The sequence below is a fragment of the Galendromus occidentalis genome, unplaced genomic scaffold (genome assembly GCF_000255335.2).
Source record: "Galendromus occidentalis unplaced genomic scaffold, Mocc_1.1 scf7180000077480, whole genome shotgun sequence".
In the NCBI taxonomy this organism is placed as follows: domain Eukaryota; kingdom Metazoa; phylum Arthropoda; class Arachnida; order Mesostigmata; family Phytoseiidae; genus Galendromus; species Galendromus occidentalis.
This window is the reverse complement of record NW_003805468.1, coordinates 532,919-551,110: the sequence shown is the minus strand read 5'-3', so window position 1 is coordinate 551,110 and position 18,192 is coordinate 532,919. Positions and strand designations below refer to the sequence as shown.

At 50.4% G+C, this 18,192-nt stretch overlaps 3 protein-coding genes across 3 annotated transcripts; 2 read left to right on the top strand and 1 right to left on the bottom strand.

Annotated features, from left to right (window-relative positions):
• The first annotated feature begins 650 nt into the window (after positions 1–650).
• On the top strand, positions 651–5,442 carry LOC100904426 (oxygen-dependent choline dehydrogenase). Its single transcript, XM_003745279.2, has 2 exons — positions 651–669; positions 3,048–5,442. Coding segments are annotated over exons 1-2 (2,037 nt in total). The 5' UTR covers positions 651–667; the 3' UTR covers positions 5,083–5,442.
• Positions 5,443–5,944: 502 nt separating this feature from the next.
• On the bottom strand, positions 5,945–12,152 carry LOC100897405 (aquaporin-10). The gene is made up of 8 exons (XM_003745233.2): positions 12,067–12,152; positions 10,442–10,583; positions 7,665–7,785; positions 7,491–7,586; positions 7,251–7,411; positions 6,820–6,902; positions 6,493–6,624; positions 5,945–6,355 (listed from the first exon to the last, which is right to left on the bottom strand). The coding sequence occupies exons 2-8, from the start codon at positions 10,520–10,522 to the stop codon at positions 6,151–6,153; spliced, it is 879 nt and encodes a 292-aa protein (XP_003745281.1). The 5' UTR covers positions 10,523–10,583; positions 12,067–12,152; the 3' UTR covers positions 5,945–6,150.
• Positions 12,153–14,376: 2,224 nt separating this feature from the next.
• Positions 14,377–17,351, top strand: LOC100904283 (serine/threonine-protein kinase AtPK2/AtPK19-like). Its single transcript, XM_003745278.1, has 11 exons — positions 14,377–14,413; positions 14,510–14,536; positions 14,692–14,730; positions 14,837–14,948; positions 15,036–15,270; positions 15,482–16,021; positions 16,110–16,336; positions 16,445–16,626; positions 16,776–16,870; positions 16,965–17,075; positions 17,190–17,351. Exons 1-11 carry the CDS (start codon positions 14,377–14,379, stop codon positions 17,349–17,351), a joined length of 1,767 nt encoding a protein of 588 aa, XP_003745326.1.
• The last annotated feature ends 841 nt before the right edge of the window (positions 17,352–18,192 follow it).

Below are 18,192 nucleotides of genomic sequence, written 5' to 3'. Positions count from 1 at the left end.
GAAACTTGTGCGTCTATCGGATGGGTTGTAAATTACGACCTAGGCGGTATTCGGTTACAGGAAATATAGGGACCGATCTCGAGAATGTTTATACGATCAAGGTTGAGTGTCGTATTCCAATGTAAGCTCACCCCATTCCTACCTCGGGCCGACGCATTCGCCGAGGGAAATGAAATTTACAAGCCACTCGGAAGCCATTTTTCGAAGATTGCAGGACGGTGATTCCGACAGATACAAGAGGAGGAAATTCTCTTTTTGAAGCACGCTCGTCCATCGTTCCGAGATTCAAACGCGAAGCGTATCATGTCGCACAACTTCCCCCTGACGAGATGCATGCGAAGCACCGGATGTATGAAGCTGCTCCCGTAATCCCAACCCTTGGGACATCAGGATCGCTCATCAGAGATCCGTCTTCTCTCCGTGCTTTTAGCTCAATCATATCTATCGCTGTTCCATCGGGCTGAAGTTCTATCTCAGGCTAAAATAAGAAGTCTCGATGCCTATCCAAAATATTTATGACTCTGTCCCGATGCTCGGCTTTCCGGATGAGAAGATCCTTCATTGCTGAGCAACTCTTTTTCGGGCCAGCCCGTCCTCAGTGAGGTCCAGCGGACGAGACCTGGTAGCATCTCCCTTCCTTCGGGAAGTCCGTGATACAACAGAAAACATGTGAGTTATACTCCGACAATGCCTCATTTGCGTTGAAGCCGGAGGGCATCCGCTGTGCTGGGGATTCCGAAGGCAAGTCACGCAGGTTAAGAGTTTCGTCGAGACCGCCTCTCACAACGAGGCTGGTGGGAAGTTTTGCAGAATAATTTGGGAATTCGACATACATCGGGCGATTACTCGCAACTGTTAGAGTCCCAGCTTCCCTACCTGACATCTCTCGTGATTTCCCTGGCCGGGAGTCGCGGATGCGGGATCGAGAAGGGTTGCCGTGGATCGATGTTTCTACTTCTCAATCACAATGTTTTTAGCGTAGAACTACGCTATAGCCCCCGGTAACGGGCACCAACTTCAATGGGGAGTATTGGGGGGCCAAAGCTCGAAAAAATTAGAATTTCGGAAATAGCATGCGTATGTGCTGGGGTCGTCTGCTAGAGGCTTACGCACTTTTTCTATGCGAGTCACCTGTGTAACAAACTTGTCGAGCTTATTTCTCTGAAACAGAGCGTTTGACAATGAAAATGGTGATGGCTGAATATGTCCGGCTGAGAATGAGGCACCGTTCATGCTTCACAGTTTCCCCCTTATCTTTATAATTTCATAAAATACAGGCCAAGAAGTAGGCTCGTTCTCGCAGAACGTCGGAACGAAGACTCGGAGGCTGAAAAAACTGAGGGCAAGAAACCCTCAGCATACCTTGATTAGTCCTAATCAACTGTTCTGGAAACGCTATGTCGATTGATGGGCCCAGAAATTCCCTCTTTCTGACTTTAATTTATATTTGGCGGAGAATCTCTCCTCCGCTAGAGATGGATCTATTCCTTGAAGATCGCCTCAGTTTTTGCTAAATTAATCGTTGAAACTTTCCTCAATTCTTCCTCCACCCCGCGACGATGTTGAAGACAACTAACACCTCCGGTTGAGGTTGTATAATGACAGCGGAAAACGATGTGCGCGCGTTCTTCATTTCATATCTCCTCTTATGAGAATGGACTCTCGTCGTTCATTCTAGCCTTGGCTACTACATTCATGCGTTTCCTTTCCTCATTGGTCGATGTCAATGGTCGTGGAAGGACACTGGCGGAGAACCTTCTGACTAGCAAGCTAAGGATGCCGGACTCCGTAAAGAAAAAGAACGAGTTGCGCCTAATACATCGTCAGCCATAATCCCGACAAAAGAAAACAAACAGTGTTCAGACAAGCGATACGAAGCAGATTCCCGTAACGAACGAGGGCGAGAAGTCGTAGTTCACTTCAACCGAAGTGGTCCTCAGGAAATTTCCTATCAGGCAGGACGCAACGTGGTGCTAAGAGAATCTAGCCACGGCGGGCCGTACGGCTTAGCGGACGGTTGGGAGGGAGTGGTTCACCCAACGATAAACTTTTTAAACGGTGCTGTCGTCCTGTCGCAGCATTGTTAATGAATGAACGTGTGTCTATCGCCTTGGGACAAATCATTCCAGAATGAAGAGCTCTTTTTTGAGTGCCGCCGCCCAGTGATGGTCTCGAAAAGGAGGATAAGGGAATCCATCCTTACAATGCCGAATCATGATCATTCTAAGGTTTCGACATTCCATTAAGAACCTAATTTTATTAGTCTTCAACTAATTCATCCCCATCATCGTCTAGATGCGGATGCGCGGCCTCGCGATACTCGAAAAATCCTCCATCGGACATGCAATGATTGTTCCTTGAGATCGGCAATATGAGATCTCATCGGGAGAGCACATCATGTAGCAGCGTTTCTCCTAGGCGGACATGGTCATGGAATCTAAATGTACCTTTCATACGCATAGTCGCGATGTTCTCCAATCCTTATATCCTCCACGAGGAAGTGTGGCACTCGGTCACGTACCGGTTGCCGTCCGAATTGCGGGTTGCCAAGCGGAAAACGACGCCGCACTCGGTGCAGATATCGGACCGTATATTCGATTGAAGTTTGTCGGTTGAGTTATAAGTAGATTTTGATGTCATTCGTCAACATTTCTGAGATTAGAAAATTTGCCGAAGTCTTCGAAGGTTGCTACCGACCGAATCCTGTTCCCGCAGTTGAGTTCTCTGATCTCGTTTTCCTCAAACTAAAAAAGCGTCTTTTGAACAACGGCCAGAGGAAATCTCGTGATATCCTTCGTCGACCGGAGGGTAGTATCGGAAATCTTTCGCAGATCTTCGAACTCACGGAACTACGTGTTCCGTGTTCACGTAGTTCTACGCCCACAAACCACCTGAGTCCCTGACTCGGGAACCCCGGGGATTTTTTTCGGGAGTAGAAATTCCAGCTGCGATGGGGTTTCGTAGTCCGGGATTTACCGAGGGAACAAGATATTGGAGATCGGGGAAAATATCGTATCAAACGTTTCATGGTTCCCTTTCCTTCGTAGGTCGTTGTTCGATCATCTGGATTTCGCGGCGTTCCAGCTGCTCGTTCAACCCTATTTCACGACGCTTGTGAAACTCAGCGCGTCCTTCCTTCCGACCTACGGTGGGCAGCTACTCAACGTTGTTGTCGCCTTTTTGAGCACTCTAAACGGACGTACTCCGGACTTCTACAACCAGGACATTCCCCTCGTGAGTCCATCGATGCTCCTCGAATCATATGACTACATCGTCATCGGTGGCGGCATCGCAGGATGCCTGATGTCGAAGCGTTTGGCCGCCGCTAACTATACGACGCTCCTCATACATGGGCCGGGCTCTCTGCCCAACGCCCTTCCGAGGGTTCCGCTGTTCAACGCTCTGTTGCACGGCAATCCCGAACACGACTTTTCTTACGACGGACCGTACATTCCGCAAACGCATTGGAGGAACCATACCCCTCGATACAGTTCCGGCACAGATTTGGGCGGCTCCGCCGTACTAAGCGCTCAGATGTGGTCTTATGGTAAGAAAGGGGACTACAGGTCGTGGAAAGATCTGTACAATCTGAGTCCGGACTTCGACTACGCGAATCTGAGGAAGTTCGGGGAGAAACATGAGGACGCTGCGACGGAAATCAACGGCACCGATTTCGCGTACGGACGCGAGGGCGAGATTCAGGTCAGATTCTCTCCCACTTGGTCACCTTTCGCGAGACTGCAGAACTTGTTCGAAGAGACTGCGGCCAGAGTGACGCAAACTGCAATCGTCGAAGACCATAACAGCAACGCTCTGGGATTCGGGAAGATAATTACCGCTGTGGAACATCGGCGCAATACCTCGTACATCAGCACGCCGACGCGAGCCTTCTTCGAAGGAGACGTACCGGAGAAGCTCCACATTCTCACCGAGCATATGGTGCAGAAGATTCTTTTCGACACATCGGTTCAGCCTCCCAAAGCTAACGGTGTGCAATTCATCTCCGTCGCTCACTCGTTCTTCGAACCGAAGCAATTATCGGCTTTTGCGAATAAAGCTGTGATCCTCTCTGCTGGAGCGGTGAGATCGCCTCAACTGCTGATCCTTTCCGGAGTGGGTCCGAAACCTGTGCTCGAAAAACTCAAAGTCGAACCTGTCGTAATCCGCGAAGGCGTGGGTCAGAATCTGCACGATCACTACGATATCGGGAAAGCGACCGTTTGCTTCTCAGAACCCACGAAAGGCTACGAGGATCTCAGTCTCCAAAGGGTGTTCCAATTCATTCAGGATGGCTCAGGACCGCTGGGGACGAGTTTCGGAGTAGAAAGCGTGGGATTCTTCAGATCACGAATGGAAAACCTCACGACCTGTCCCGATCCCAACGATGCGGAAACATGCCAGCCCGACTTCGAGCTGATCCTACAGTTTATCGGTCAGAACACTCCTCTGACTGCTAACCACTACTACGCCGACGGGATAACACAGGAAGGCTTGGAAATGTTCTATCAAGCAGGCAGGCCGGAGCGCAAGGACAGGTCGAAAATCAATATATACAACAAACAGACCGAATGCCTCCTCTTGACGCCGACCCTCCTCCATCCGGAATACAGAGGTCAGATCACTCTCACTTCGGCCAGTCCCTTGGACAAACCCATTATCGACCTCGACCCCACGAAGAACGAAAGGGACATGAAACTTTTCGGTGAATTGTGGCAAATGGTCAAGAATATCACGAATGAAGCCTTCGGCGGACTGAGCGGAAAGTTCGTAGACGAAACCTTCCCCGAATGCGAGAATATTCGGGACCGGGACTCGATCGAATACGGAACTTGTCAAGCAGTCCCGTACATCCGTACGGCATGGCATATGGCGGGTACGTGTCGTCTCGGGAAGGCAGATGATCCACTCGCCGTCGTCGACGAAAACTTCAACGTTATCGGAGCTCAAAACCTCATGGTCGCAGATGGCTCGGTCGTTCCATACCCGACTAGTGGACACATGCTCGCGATGATATCCGCGCTGGCCGAGAAGGCAGTCGATCGTTTGATCGCCAAATCCGATGCTGTTCCAGGAACGAAGTGAGAACGCATGTCTTCATGGAGAAAATCAGAGGAGGACGTCTCGGGGCTTCCGTAATCCCTCCGTTCCAGATCTTCTCCGTGAATTCGTTTTCACCGTCTCCCTCTAAGGAAGGACGCAAAATCCGCCTCGTGTCTAGCAAGCAGAGAGCTTCAACTCATAATGACCGGCTTCACGGGCTTTGGGGAATCTTCTAGCGCTGTCTTCTCCACACATTCGGCTTCTCGGAGAAATTCCCGGAGAACACATGCGCTCGCATTCTTCCAGATTCGGAGATGATAAATTTCCATGGGTATTCCCAACTGTTCATAAGAGCTGTACATCCATTCCTTCCCCTCCGAATTGAGTGAGTCATTCCAATACGATCAGAAAGGACTGGGGGAAGTCGAAAGCTGGAGTCCGCGCAGAACTCCCCGAGGAGAGGATACGAGAAGGATTGTCGACCTCATGAGAATTTTCTGTGGAGCACGCATCTATTTCGTTCGGAACGCTGGGGGCTCAATCGGATTGAAGATGGAAAAAAGGCCGGTCATCGAGTTTGTTGAAAATCTACTATGTGTGCTGCGCAGCCACTCCAAAAAGCTTCCGTTCGCGGAAAACGGCGCATGATTCACCTTCGTACGCCTAGCAGTGTACGGCTGTGAGACGCTCTGGAGTACAATTTTTTATTCTAAAAATAGACTCGAATATTTTTGCTATCCTTTCGATTCGGAAATCAAATCGGGTTTGCATTGAGGAAATCTTCACGGAGTGGTATAATTGGTTCACCTACAACAGATTCGGTAGACACATGGATGAGTCCCTATAGGGATAGCTCGTGGGTCCGGGCACGAGACTCCGGATAAAATCAGAGATATATAATGAGCACAATTTACTAAAAATGAAACAGTCCGGGGAATGCTCGCACAGCGTCGCAGACACTGTCTTCCGTCGTCGGAGTGACTTCGACGCGCAGGCATGATCGTCCTCGGCCACCAGACATCCTTAAAACCCCATTCGTCCATATTGGAGTCACACTGCAGATTACTTTCCGACCAATTTCACGCAAGGCTTTGGCAGAGAGGGAATCCTCTAGACCATCGGCGTGGACTCATCTCTCTTCGGTAGTTCCTTCTTGGCGTCCTTCTCATTCAAAACATCCAGCTCTTTGGTCTCGCTTCCAGCGCCTTTCTGTTTTGCCGGAACGTGATTCCCTATGGTCAATTCGTAAGCGTAACATCCGATGATTCCGCCGATGACAGGCATGACTAAAGGAATCCACCAGAAGCCTCGATGACTGCAAAAATCGTTACTAAATCGACTGAATTGACTTTTTGACACTTTCAGCCAGAACCTACGAGTCTTCTTTCCTACTAAATGGTACGCTTCAAGCCCAGGGTTTTCTCTCTTCGGATCTATCCCGCGAATTCTCACCTGAAAGCGTCTCCGTAGCCCACCATGACAGCGAAGATTCGAGGAGCGAAATCTCTAGCAGGATTGATGGCGCACATGCAGTTCGAACCCATGGTCCACACGACAGTCATGACCAGAAGAGAGACATAGAAACTGCAAAGAATGGAAGACGCAGAGGTCGGAGACCCCGAATGCGACTCAGTACTTCTTTCGATCGATGCACTTAGAGCCTAGCTTTCCAATGAATGGAATTCGACATAAGGCGTGATAAGAGAGAGAAAAACGTCTAATCGTAGGAGAAAGAAACGAGATGCCATTCGTCGGCAGCCCGGGGCAGGATTGACTTACCTGTGAAGATATCCGGGAACGGCAGCGTTGTTCTTATCAACGATCGCAAGTATACCGAACATGATAATTGAAGTGCAGATAATCTACGGAATTCGTCAAGATTTAGTTAATACGTGTGTTCACCAGATATATCTCACCACTCAATCTGTATGGAGCTCGCTTCCCAGGATATTCCATAGAAGCCTCAAAGCTCCATCAGGAGGTTCATGGAAAGCACGAGCCGGCCTCAATAAAAATCCCTCTCAACAGCCCTGTCGACGCAATCCGACTTTGTTTATCCAATTAGGTGGTCTCGACCCTCAAGATAGACGACTCGAGCGGAGTGCTTTCTGCATTCGCTGCCCGTTTCGAACCTGATCCCTTGCTCAAGTTCATTGGATCCGAGAAATGCACGAAAGAAGAAACGGTCGAACAAAAAAATGGCAACTCACAGTGTCGAGCACGCACGTCGTCATCGAGACGTTGGGGTCCGGGAAAGTCGTCCAGAGAATCCCTGAACCCTTCTCGCCGAGTATTTGTCGGGTGCCATTATCGAAGTGATGCAGCAAGTCTCGATAATTCAAATACAGGGGAAAGCAGGATGTGAAAGCACCTGCGAACGAAAGAGCCCACCTCAGGGCTGGACATGGAGGAAACCAGAAAAAGAGCGATGAGTAGCTTCATCGACTCACCGAACAATTGCCCGGCAACATAGTGGGGAACTTTGGACCACGGGAGCAAGCCGATACTGGCGAATCCGATCGACACCATGGGATTGACGTGACCGCCTGAAAAAGTCGGGCATCTCATCATTTGTTCCGCAGGCATGCTCTTGATATACTTCAGAGGTTTCCTTGGTAACTTGCCCGAGTTTGATGCACCGATGAGCATGCCCATCATGACAGCGATACCCCACGCGAACGTTACGGCAAATAAGTCATGTTGTCCCTTCAGGAGCATGTGAGCCATGGCACTGTTACCTATCATCTGTAAGCGATATTCTCCCTTACAATGCTTCTTTCAGGGATGACAACCCAAATCTCAGGACGAACAGTTCTCTGAGAACGAATGGAAGGTCCTCAGTCCATGGATTTATGCAACGGCGTTTTCGCATCATAGGAGGACGCCGCGGCCCGATTTGGGATAGCTTTGCGGAGCTCCGGGACCGGCATGGTATCAACTCAAGTTTTTTTTTCTCAAGTCTTGCACGGCCATCCCGCCATCCGTTTCCGTCTTTACCGCTCGACGGACGAGGCAGAGATCATATGTAGGATTCCTCCGCATACCAGCGCCCTCAGAGAGCTATGAGATAAATGTGTGAGACGGTAAGCGGTCCAAATGGATGAGCGTATCGAGTTCGGTCCGTTTCGCTCTTCGGTTGACATTTGGGAATTCGGGCGAAAACGGTCCTAGGAAGACATAAAAGCGTGACAAAGCCTTCTCGGGTGTACGTGACTGATGGGAAAGAATTACGCAGAGAGGTCGCCTGTATTTTTGTTGTCATCAAACAACTGTCAAGCCGCTGCCCTGCGCGACAGCCGCAGCTTCCCTGACGGGCTTCCCCAGTCTCGCACTCAAGGCTTCCAGGCTGTCTCTCAATGGTTGCAACCGTGATGGTGCTTTCGACAAAAGCTTTCGAGAGCTGAGTTTGCCGACTTCGAGAGGTAGAATCAGATGAAGATAGAGCGTGCTCACTACAAGTAGGGTCGTGACATGTCGTTTGAGGTCATCGCTTCTCTTGTTCAGATGAGAAAATACTGCGGTTCACAAAGTTGCTTCGGGGCATAAGTCGATGAAAATTCTCTCATGGATATTCGAGCGAAATGACTGGCCGAGTGGATAATTCCCATGATATCACGTTGCACTCGACTGTGAGGAGCGAAATCAGTGTGTAATAGCGTCGTTAGTGATAAGATGTTTACTTTATGCGGATGCGAGCACGCGCAAGAGATGGAAGGCACTCGATGCCTCGAAAGGTGTCGTGTTAGAGCGTCCTGAAGGAGCGATAAGTCTTGGCCTCAACCGGTAACCGTTCCTTAACTCAGAGGAACTTTCTTCTCGGCTCATCTCCGAATACCCACATTTATGGCTCAGCTGTTTGGTCATGATCTTATGACCGTCACTGAGAGCCGAGTACCTTTCTCGGACTGAGACATCGACCGCACGTTTCAAGGAATCTTCGATAGGCGCAATGCGGAACCTGTGGGACGTCCCAATGTTTCTTCTCGAAGGGAGAGTCGGGAAATTCGTGCCCACTCGATGCTCGTTCGTCTATCTGCTCTATTCGAGAGGACGTTAATGGGATATCCCGAAGCACAGTTCTGGAGTGGATTCGTGTCTTTTGCGGCAGCGTTCTTGTGGATACTCTTTCGCTCCTCTGATAGAGACGGCGCCGGCGCTCGCGTGTGCTCGCGGAGCAGAGAACCCGTAGCGCTTTGATTGCGAAATCAATGATGAAGGATAATTTGAAATTAAGATCAACTTTGAAATGAAGTTCCAACTGAGTTTCCAGGACAGAGGACCGAATATTTTTCACTTTGACAGGATGGATCTCGTCGGATTAGTGTTTGGAGTGAAGCGAGAAAGCTCTCGATCTCCCGAGCTCCCGGAGCAACCTTGGCAATCTCCGACTCGACGAACGAACAGGACTGAGCGTCGGGTGTACTGACCTGTCTCTAGTTCTTGAAGAAAGCCAGCTTTTCGGAATCTGGGGCTGGACTTCCCTTTTCTCTTGATCGAGAAAGATCGCCGAAAATGTGACAAAAGCTCGAAAGCGCATTCAATGGACTTGTCAACGGAAATTCCTTCTGTGTCACTGCATGAATTGAATCGAAAGCCATCTAGGAGTTCCGTCGAGAATTCAATCGTCCCGTGCGGAACTCGAATGAGCGCTACCTAATTTGCTGTGCTCTCCACGGCTGTCACCTCAGTCGGGTGTCTGTATCATGCGAAATGGTGACGGATAGGGCAATGATTGGAGAACAGTGGCGCGAATCGCTCCCGAATCGCGCGCGGAGAAACTGTCACGTGGAAGCGTGAGCAAACGAACTTCGTGGAAAAGTCTTGCTCCGAGCTTAAAGTGGAACCAATCAACTCCTCGACGGTCTTTTCCAGCTAGGAAATCTCGCGCTCTCGAGCCTTTCCACAAAAGTATTCGCTTGCTTCGAGCTTGCCACGATTGATCGATTCCGTATTGGAAAGATGGAGAATCGATCTCCGCGAATAAAAATTGTATGTGTCAGCTCGAACGACTCATTCAGTCTACAGCGCGAGAAAGGTCTTCTACGATGAATAATTAAGACTCAGATAACCTACGATCTCCAGAGTCGCGAGCACGGCACAAAGGAATGCCGCCGAGAGGCAGACTAGTGGACTCGAGAAAAACTCCCGACTGTCTCATTACAAACATCGACTGTGCCGAAGCCGAGTAGAAGTAGATTGCCACGAATAGCTGTAGAATCAAGTATCTTCTTTCGATGCTCTGTTTTCGTCAATCGAGCGAAAGAATCACCATAGTCGCGAGTCGATATAAGCGCCAGCGTGTTGAATAGAATCGAAGGTCCGAATGACACCCGAGATGGAAAATCGAATCGATGAATTTCACGGAATGCTCGATCACGTCGATTGGGGGATTCTCACTTACCATGACGACGAAGGTTCCCATGAATTCTGACAAAAATTCTCTGAGCCATGGCTTCTGAATCCTCAGTTTATCGAAAACCATTTCGCTCGTTGTCGGGACTGAAGGCGATGCCCAAGAGGACAAGTTCCTCCTCGGTATGACTCTGAGGGGGAATAATAAGAACATTATCAGTGAGATCCCATGAGCACGTTGGTGAGTGAAAAGGATGCGGCGTTCGCATCGAATAGGGAAGCGGGCAGCCACTATGACGGGAGAGTTCCTCGAAGAACGAGGTTCCTCTCAGACGAAGCCCGAGTTGTTCGTCGCGGAAAATCCGCTGCTCCCCCCGCTCGGAGCTCCCCAGGCTTCCACAGTCCCCGGAAAGTTTAAGTCATCGAGCTTCGCGACCTGTTACAGAGCTGGTTCTGATTATCAAAAGGTTGATTCGGCGCGGAAAATCCTTCCAGCGCGCATATCTTCATGGGTTTACCGGAGCATCGTATCGTGCGCTTCTTCGAACCAGTCGCCGGATATCCGAAGTACCTACTCCATTCATATTGCTCTGTCTAATCGAATGACCATCGCCATTTCTGCGTCAACTCTGCTTTCCGTGCTCAACTATAAGTTACTTAAGAAATTAATTGATAATTTGAAAAGACTGCTCGGAGATCTTAATTCTCGGCGATGAACTCGTGCCAGATCGTGACCAGTGAGCGCTCATAACGCGATGGCTCCGATAAAACTCCGTCGAGAGTTTCTCAAATATCCATCTCGAACGGGCTCGATCCGGATGGCAAGTACGCCTGCAGAATCACGTGAATGGAAGGGATGTGCCTGCTTCGTCTTCGGTCCCGATCTTAGGATTCAATCCCACAGGTGGGGTACGACGCAAATACTTTGAAGAATATGCTGATATCCCGCGCAATGATCGAATCATTCCCCGCGCATCAGCTGTAGAGATGCACAAGACTGGGTTGTTTCCCCATGAACGCCCCCGTGCGATATGCGTGTCTGTTCATCGAGCACGGTTTCCGCAAAAAGGGTATTTCCCCCGGATAGACTCCCGCTCCGGAGATGGAGCCGGATAAGCAGCTTATTTGACTCTCCCGTTCAGCTCAAGCAATCGGATTGGTCGCTGAATCGGAATGTAGTGGGCTCGTGAGCTGATTCGATGCGGAGGTCACCCACCGGGATCGAGGCGCGAGCCTACCTTTCATCAGACTAAGTCAGCCGAGCATAAAATCTACTCACTTCAACGAACTCATATTGACCCGCGGGGCCTTCAGATGTAGGGCTCCTCGATGATTCCTCGCGGCCTCACTGATAATTTCCGACTGGCGTTGCCTTTTCCGGTCGACTATGTCCGTAATCAGACGCATTCGTCGTTTTTCTCATGATGAATACGGCAGACCGAATGCGACTCGGCTAGCTCATCATTCATCATATCTATGCGGGATTGACATGAATAATGTTCCATCCAACTTGAGGTACCACGTAATCGCGACTGCCGCGGGCGAACGTTCCGACGATTCCAATCTAACCACTATCCAAAGCATTTGCCGTACGAACTCGAGTTAGTCAGTGTTTGGACTCCCGCTCTGGAAACTCCAGGCGCCCTTCTCCGAACACGCTCCTGGGGGGCTCACCTGCTACGAGATCGATGCTTCCAAGCAGTACACCTACCGTCGTCTCCACTACCCAAACCAGGTGTCCGTATCAGCAAGCTGACGAGCGTGTCGACGAGACACGAGTTCACGCGAGAGGCACAATTCCTGAGAGGAGATCTTCGGAGAGAGGGTCTCGGTGTTTAGTGCATCCATTCTTGCTGTATCAGTCACTCACCTAGACTGCGTGAGGGCTCGTCAAACCGCCCGCCTTCCCGCTCGTCGGCCCCTCTTCTTTCTCTCACATCGGCGTGTTGGCTATTCATGATCGGTTTGAGCGTAGATCGAAAAATGCACCGGGGATTCCATGAACCGCCGCGAGTCGATTTTCCTCCGATGTCTCCCTGGGCAGACTAGTCATGGCTCCCGGCCGAGGCATACGATGCGAAACCTTCCGAAGAAGACTGCAGTCACAAATTCTCTCATGGTCTCTGGATTCCTCCTGAACATTCCGTCGTCATCTCGGGGATCTGAGAGTGGAGTATGGGATTAGATGTCGAATCGGTTGAAATAGCTTCTGTACGAGACGATGCCGAAGTCGGAACCATGGACTCCTGTCTCTGTTTGCGAGTAGAACATCGCGACCAGGTATTCCGCAATACTGAGTCTCAAGGTCTACGCTCTTCCGGGACCAGAGAATCGAGACCCTCCTGGGTATCCTTAGGTATCTGGATTGCGCGATCCGTGGAGGGGGACTCAGCGGTCATATCGTCCGTCCATGGGTCTGAAAAGCAGGGAAATCGTAGCTGGAACAGATTCGTACGTCTTCGGTTCCGTATTAGAGGTCATCTCAACGCAGTCACCCTAGACCGAACCGACGGGACGGCGGTTTCAACTCGACCAAAAAATCGCGCGGCATGTTCCGTGTTGTGTTTCTACGGTGACTGTCACGACACCGCAGAGAGAGTTCCGCTCCTTCGACGGAAATTCTCCCTGTCGACTCACATCGCAGGATGTGGAGGCCATCCTAATTATTACATCGCAAATCAAGTATATGCAATGAGCGGAGGATAAAACCTGATCGCAAAGGCCGCTCGTGCTCGATCGGAGAGCTCGCAGGGCTTCTCATAGGGAGCTCGGACCTCCAGGTCTGCGACCAGTGAACTTCTTCGAGGATGGCCCTCCAGACGACGCGGACGTAGGACCTCTGAGTGATTGAGATGAGCTCCTGATCCAAACACCAATGCGGGCAGCATGATCGCCCTGGGCTAATAAGGTTGGAACCAGGAACCTGATGCCTGGATAGATGGAACCGGACAGCGACGAACGCACGGCGAGAGATCCCTCAGTGACCGGAACTCCAATCTTTCGATCGGGACCGACGAGCCAAGCCCTGAGGGTCACCGAAGAAAAGGCCCGTGAGCACCTGAAACAAGCTTAGAATACTTTGACCCTCTGATCCAGCTACCGGGTGGAGTGATCGAGAAATTCGAATTTTGCACGAAGCAGCAGACAGAAGATACATGCATCATTGAGACCTCCCAGAGGGCATCTGGAATTCACCGCGGCCGACTTGAGCTCATCGCTTGCATACCGTAGAACGATGCTTCATCGCGCAGAAGCTTGTTGCTCCGAATGCTACTCTGAGCGTGGCCTTCCCATCGGCGTTCCGTGGGCTCTCCAAAAATCTCCGGAGGGGCTCCGATGAACTTCCCCAGAAGTCCCGCAGGAAGCCCCGTTCCATCCGGGCGAAAACCGGGTAAAACCCCTGAAACCATTCCTGGAACAATCTTCTATAGCGCCGCAGACCCTCGAAACTTCATATGGGAGAAGCGGAGGGGAGCAGGGAATAAATTCAATTTTAATATCAGACAAGAAGAGGAAAAACCGAGATGGAAGATACCGCTCGAGAAGACCAGCCCGAAGTAGAGTCATCAGAAACTTGGATGAGAGGTCCAATTCTGTTCCGGTCCGGTGAAGCCAACCGGTTCAAGCCGACTTATCAAACGAGCATCGGAAGCCTCAGAGCGGATTGACAGAATCACGGGGATTTCGAACCTCAAACTCAGGCCGTCGGACCCGCTGAGCATGCCACGGCCCCGACGAAATCAATTTGAGAGCCTCTTTTCTATTCAGTAACTCAAGATTACTTCCCGCGGTTCTCTTTCGTTTCGCTCAAAATGCCATTCGGGACTCGCGAGCACGCGACTCGGACACTGAATTGAAAGTACATCGCTATCGTATTTTCTCGATGAATGGAAACGAAGTAGCTCTGCATTTATTTACCGTTCCATAATCCGGGCTTCGCGGAAGGGGGTTTTAGCCGGGAAGGGGGAAAGTTCGATCACAATCATGTCTACCGAGACTCGGAAAGAGCTAATGCTGACAAGTGGGTAGCGTTGGAAACCTATGAACCCTCCTCGACTGTACGATGCACCCTCGAGGAATGATTAAATTAGTAACTCGACTTGAATCCGATTTACAGAGCGCCCCATGGCACCCGCAAACAGCAGTGAGTAGAACTGCCTGGTTGAAGGCTCAGAATCACTCTTCTTCCGCCTTTCCCGACTGTCCCGGATACTTTCTCACCCGGTCCCTCGTCGCGGCAGCTTGAATGCATCAAAATGGGCTGCGGATTTCGATCTAATTATTTTGAACTCCTCACAGAAATTAACACAGAGAACACCGCTCTAGACACAATAACCTGTGAGTACACGGAGTTCGGCACTGCCCGAGCTCTCACCTCAGGAATCGCAATCGTGGAAACTAGTACGCGATTCAATTCGGGCATCGTCGGTCTTTATTTTCGTAGCTATCGACGATGCTGGCAAGGATGTTTCCACGATGGGTCCTGCTAGGAAATCGAAGAAATTCAGGAAGCATACGGGTCCGCTAATGAAAGCGGTCGATATGGCCCTACCCGGGTAGGAAATCCGGCGACTTCATACATTAGGTCCGGAAATCCGTGGAGCCGCACGATATCCTTCACTCAATGCCATCTCGATATTCAGAGTCGCCCTCCATACACGAAAATTACTGCACGTGTACGCGAAAGATAATGGGCAGGTGGATCTGAAACGATTTCCGAGGGAGCATCACTGCAGAGTTCAAGTCCAGCTGCTCGCCATCGATCTGAATCGGGGCATTAAAAGTTTCGACTTGACGTATGTTGTTGTGAGGGAAGGTCTCGAGAACCTCTGGGGTCTGATGGAGTATTCGAAGCGAGACGATCCTCGCTCTGCAGGGGTAAGAGCGTTACGGTCCAGGAGCTAAAACATCCATCCTTCTCTTAAGCCCATCCGGGATGGAAGGCTATGACAAGCGAGCGTCGTTCCTTCATGGAATCCACATAATCAATTGACAACCATGACTCTCCGTCTGATGATCTATGGATGGGGAGACTCGTCGAGAGCCACCGGATGACTCGAGATTCGAACTTTTTTTCCATTCGTTTAAGATCCTGGGATTCCAAACGGAGAAACTAGTGCTAGCGATCGAGCAGATCGCGGCTTTGCTGGAAGACTACAGCAATGTAAAACCGACAAATTGGATCAAAGTCGCTGAGCTATTCCAGAAAGAAGCCTACGCCTGTAGCCAGCATTCGGTTCCGTACGTCCCTGCCAAAATGAAGTATTTCAAACTCGATAAACTGCTGGGTGCGGGAGGTTTCGGCGCCGTGTACAAAGCCTACTTGGGAAACGTAGTTTGCACCGTGAAATTCGTGCCGTGCGACCGACTTTTGGAACCCAAATACGCCTGCATGGATAAACTAGTTGCCTGTATGGCGAATCATCCTTTCGTTGTCAAGTATTATGCTTGTTTCGCGACGAAACAAGCCTTCGTCACCTCGATGGAATATATCAAAGGCTGTGATCTGAACAAGGTTCTTATCATGGCTGTCTACTTCCCCGAGAAAATCACTCGTATCATCATCGCGCAGTTGGGCGATGCACTCGCGCACATGCACTCGAAAGGTTTCATTCATCGAGACATCAAGGTGGGTCGGGAGGGGCTCGGGAACTTTCAAGCGCATCGAAATTGCTTTTCTTCGTGCTGACGACTCCAAGGGTAACTCTCTACTCCAGCCCGCCAACATGATAATAATGAACGGATGCCGCATAAAACTCATCGACTTCGATACCGCGAAGGCCTGTATTGGCAAATACGTTGCTAAAGCGCAGAGTACATTCAATTGGAGAACCGCGTTCGAGTTCAACGACAATGAGGTCGCAGGTACCATGCCCTATTTCCCCCCGGAATGTTGCCCCTTGAATCCGCACATGAACAACCTCTACGGTCGATCGATGGACTGGTTCGTAGTCGGTATTCTCATACGAGCTCGCCTCCTCATGGGGATAAGCACAGGCTAACTGGGGAGATCTAACATTTTGGAATCGAAGGAAATTCTATTTTGTTCAAGGTGGGCCGTGGGAGTCACGGCTTTCCAATTGGCCACAGGACGTCTCCCATTCCACAACTTCAGATCGGAGCATGAGCTCAAGACCCTAATCAATTCCGGGCAGTATGTGTGGCCGAACGATCGGGCTTTCAGCGCTCCTCTGGTACAGTTTGTCGCCGAGCTTCTGACTGTGAAGCCGCACGGTGAGTCGCACTCATGGCTGAAGCTCGGACATGGTCCAGAACCTTCAAAATCTCACCTCTAGGACGTCCCTCATTGTCCCGATCGACTCGGAGCTTATAAATCCGCGAAGCCGTCGGGACACTAAAATTTTCGCTTTCCGAATCAACAGAACGGCTCTGCTCAAAATCGTACTCCGACTTCCGCTCTCACAGTTTCTTCTGTGCTCTCGATTGGCAAATGCTCGCCACAGCGGATTTCTTGAAAGTGAGCGACTCCTAAACCTCCGAGCGCGGGATCTCGCATACCTAGACGGTGGGAGCATGAGGGATCCAAGTCGACAACCGTTTTTCCTCCTCAGGATTTCCACACCATCAACAGATGTATGACGAGAACGAACGCAGGTTATTCGCCCGTCGGCTCCCCCGAAGCTGAACGACGGAGATTTGCTCTATTCCCGCATCAGATATTGGTAATCATGAGGGAGGAGGGGCAATTCAGGGTTTACTCAAGCTATATTCGATAAGGAGGAAAAAATATTCAATGACGCATCCTCCAATGGTGGCACGCTCTCCACCCCTCCCAGGACACGACAGATCATTCCAATCTCTACACGTACTGCTCTCCGGGTTTCTGTCGAGCAGTAGCCGAAATAAAGGCAGGCAACTCGCCGACGAAGGAAATGATCACGGATCCCCTCGAGATCGCCGACGACGTGGACTGGTCCTACCGCTTCGAGGACCTTTGATTGGGAAGACTCCCCCTGCAGTGATCGATCGAGAATAGACAGCTCGATGAAAGTCGTTCAGAATCAGGCCCATAATCTTCGGGTGGGAGGTCTTCATTTTGGCGATTGGGCTCCTCAAGGAAAATAGACTTCATTCATAGTAAATCTTTGTCCGCGAGCAATCACGGAATTTGTGTGGATACTTCGCTGCATTCATGGTCCCCTTGCTTGATTATTATCTTCCACACATATTATTACACACAATGTAACACCTCAATGTTTTCCCCGAAGGTATTGAATGAGATGGAAATATTATTAGAATCGGGAACCTCTTTGAAGCAACGAGAAAATAGCTTCTTCGCTCGAGAGTCCCCATATGGGAAAGTGGGGCGACTCACTTCGATCGTGCGGCCTCGCTTCGTCGAACCATAATAACGATAACTGTTAAGACTTCTGCATATCGGAGTCCATTGAGCAGGGGTGGATTCAGGAATCCTTCGGGAGGCGAAGGGACGGTCAATGCATCGAGGGAGGGGCCGAACGATACTCTGGTTTTCTTTAACATCGGGAATATAGGCAGTCGAAACTCCCGAAAGGGGGGGGGGCGGTTATTCGACCGCCTACACCCCTTCCCCTGGAAGGGCCCCACTGTGCACAAAGCATTCTGAGACACGAAGGGAAATTCTGTGAAATCTTCCCGTCTCGCACCCCTCATGCAGTCACCTTCTTCTCTTATTCCGCCTTTTCTTCATTTTGCGCTTCCCTATGATACAATAGGTATAGCTATCGCAAGCGGTCTTCGAGCGCATGCAGTGGAAGTTCATCTGAGGTTCCATCCCCGGGTGAGCCCCGGGGACCGACG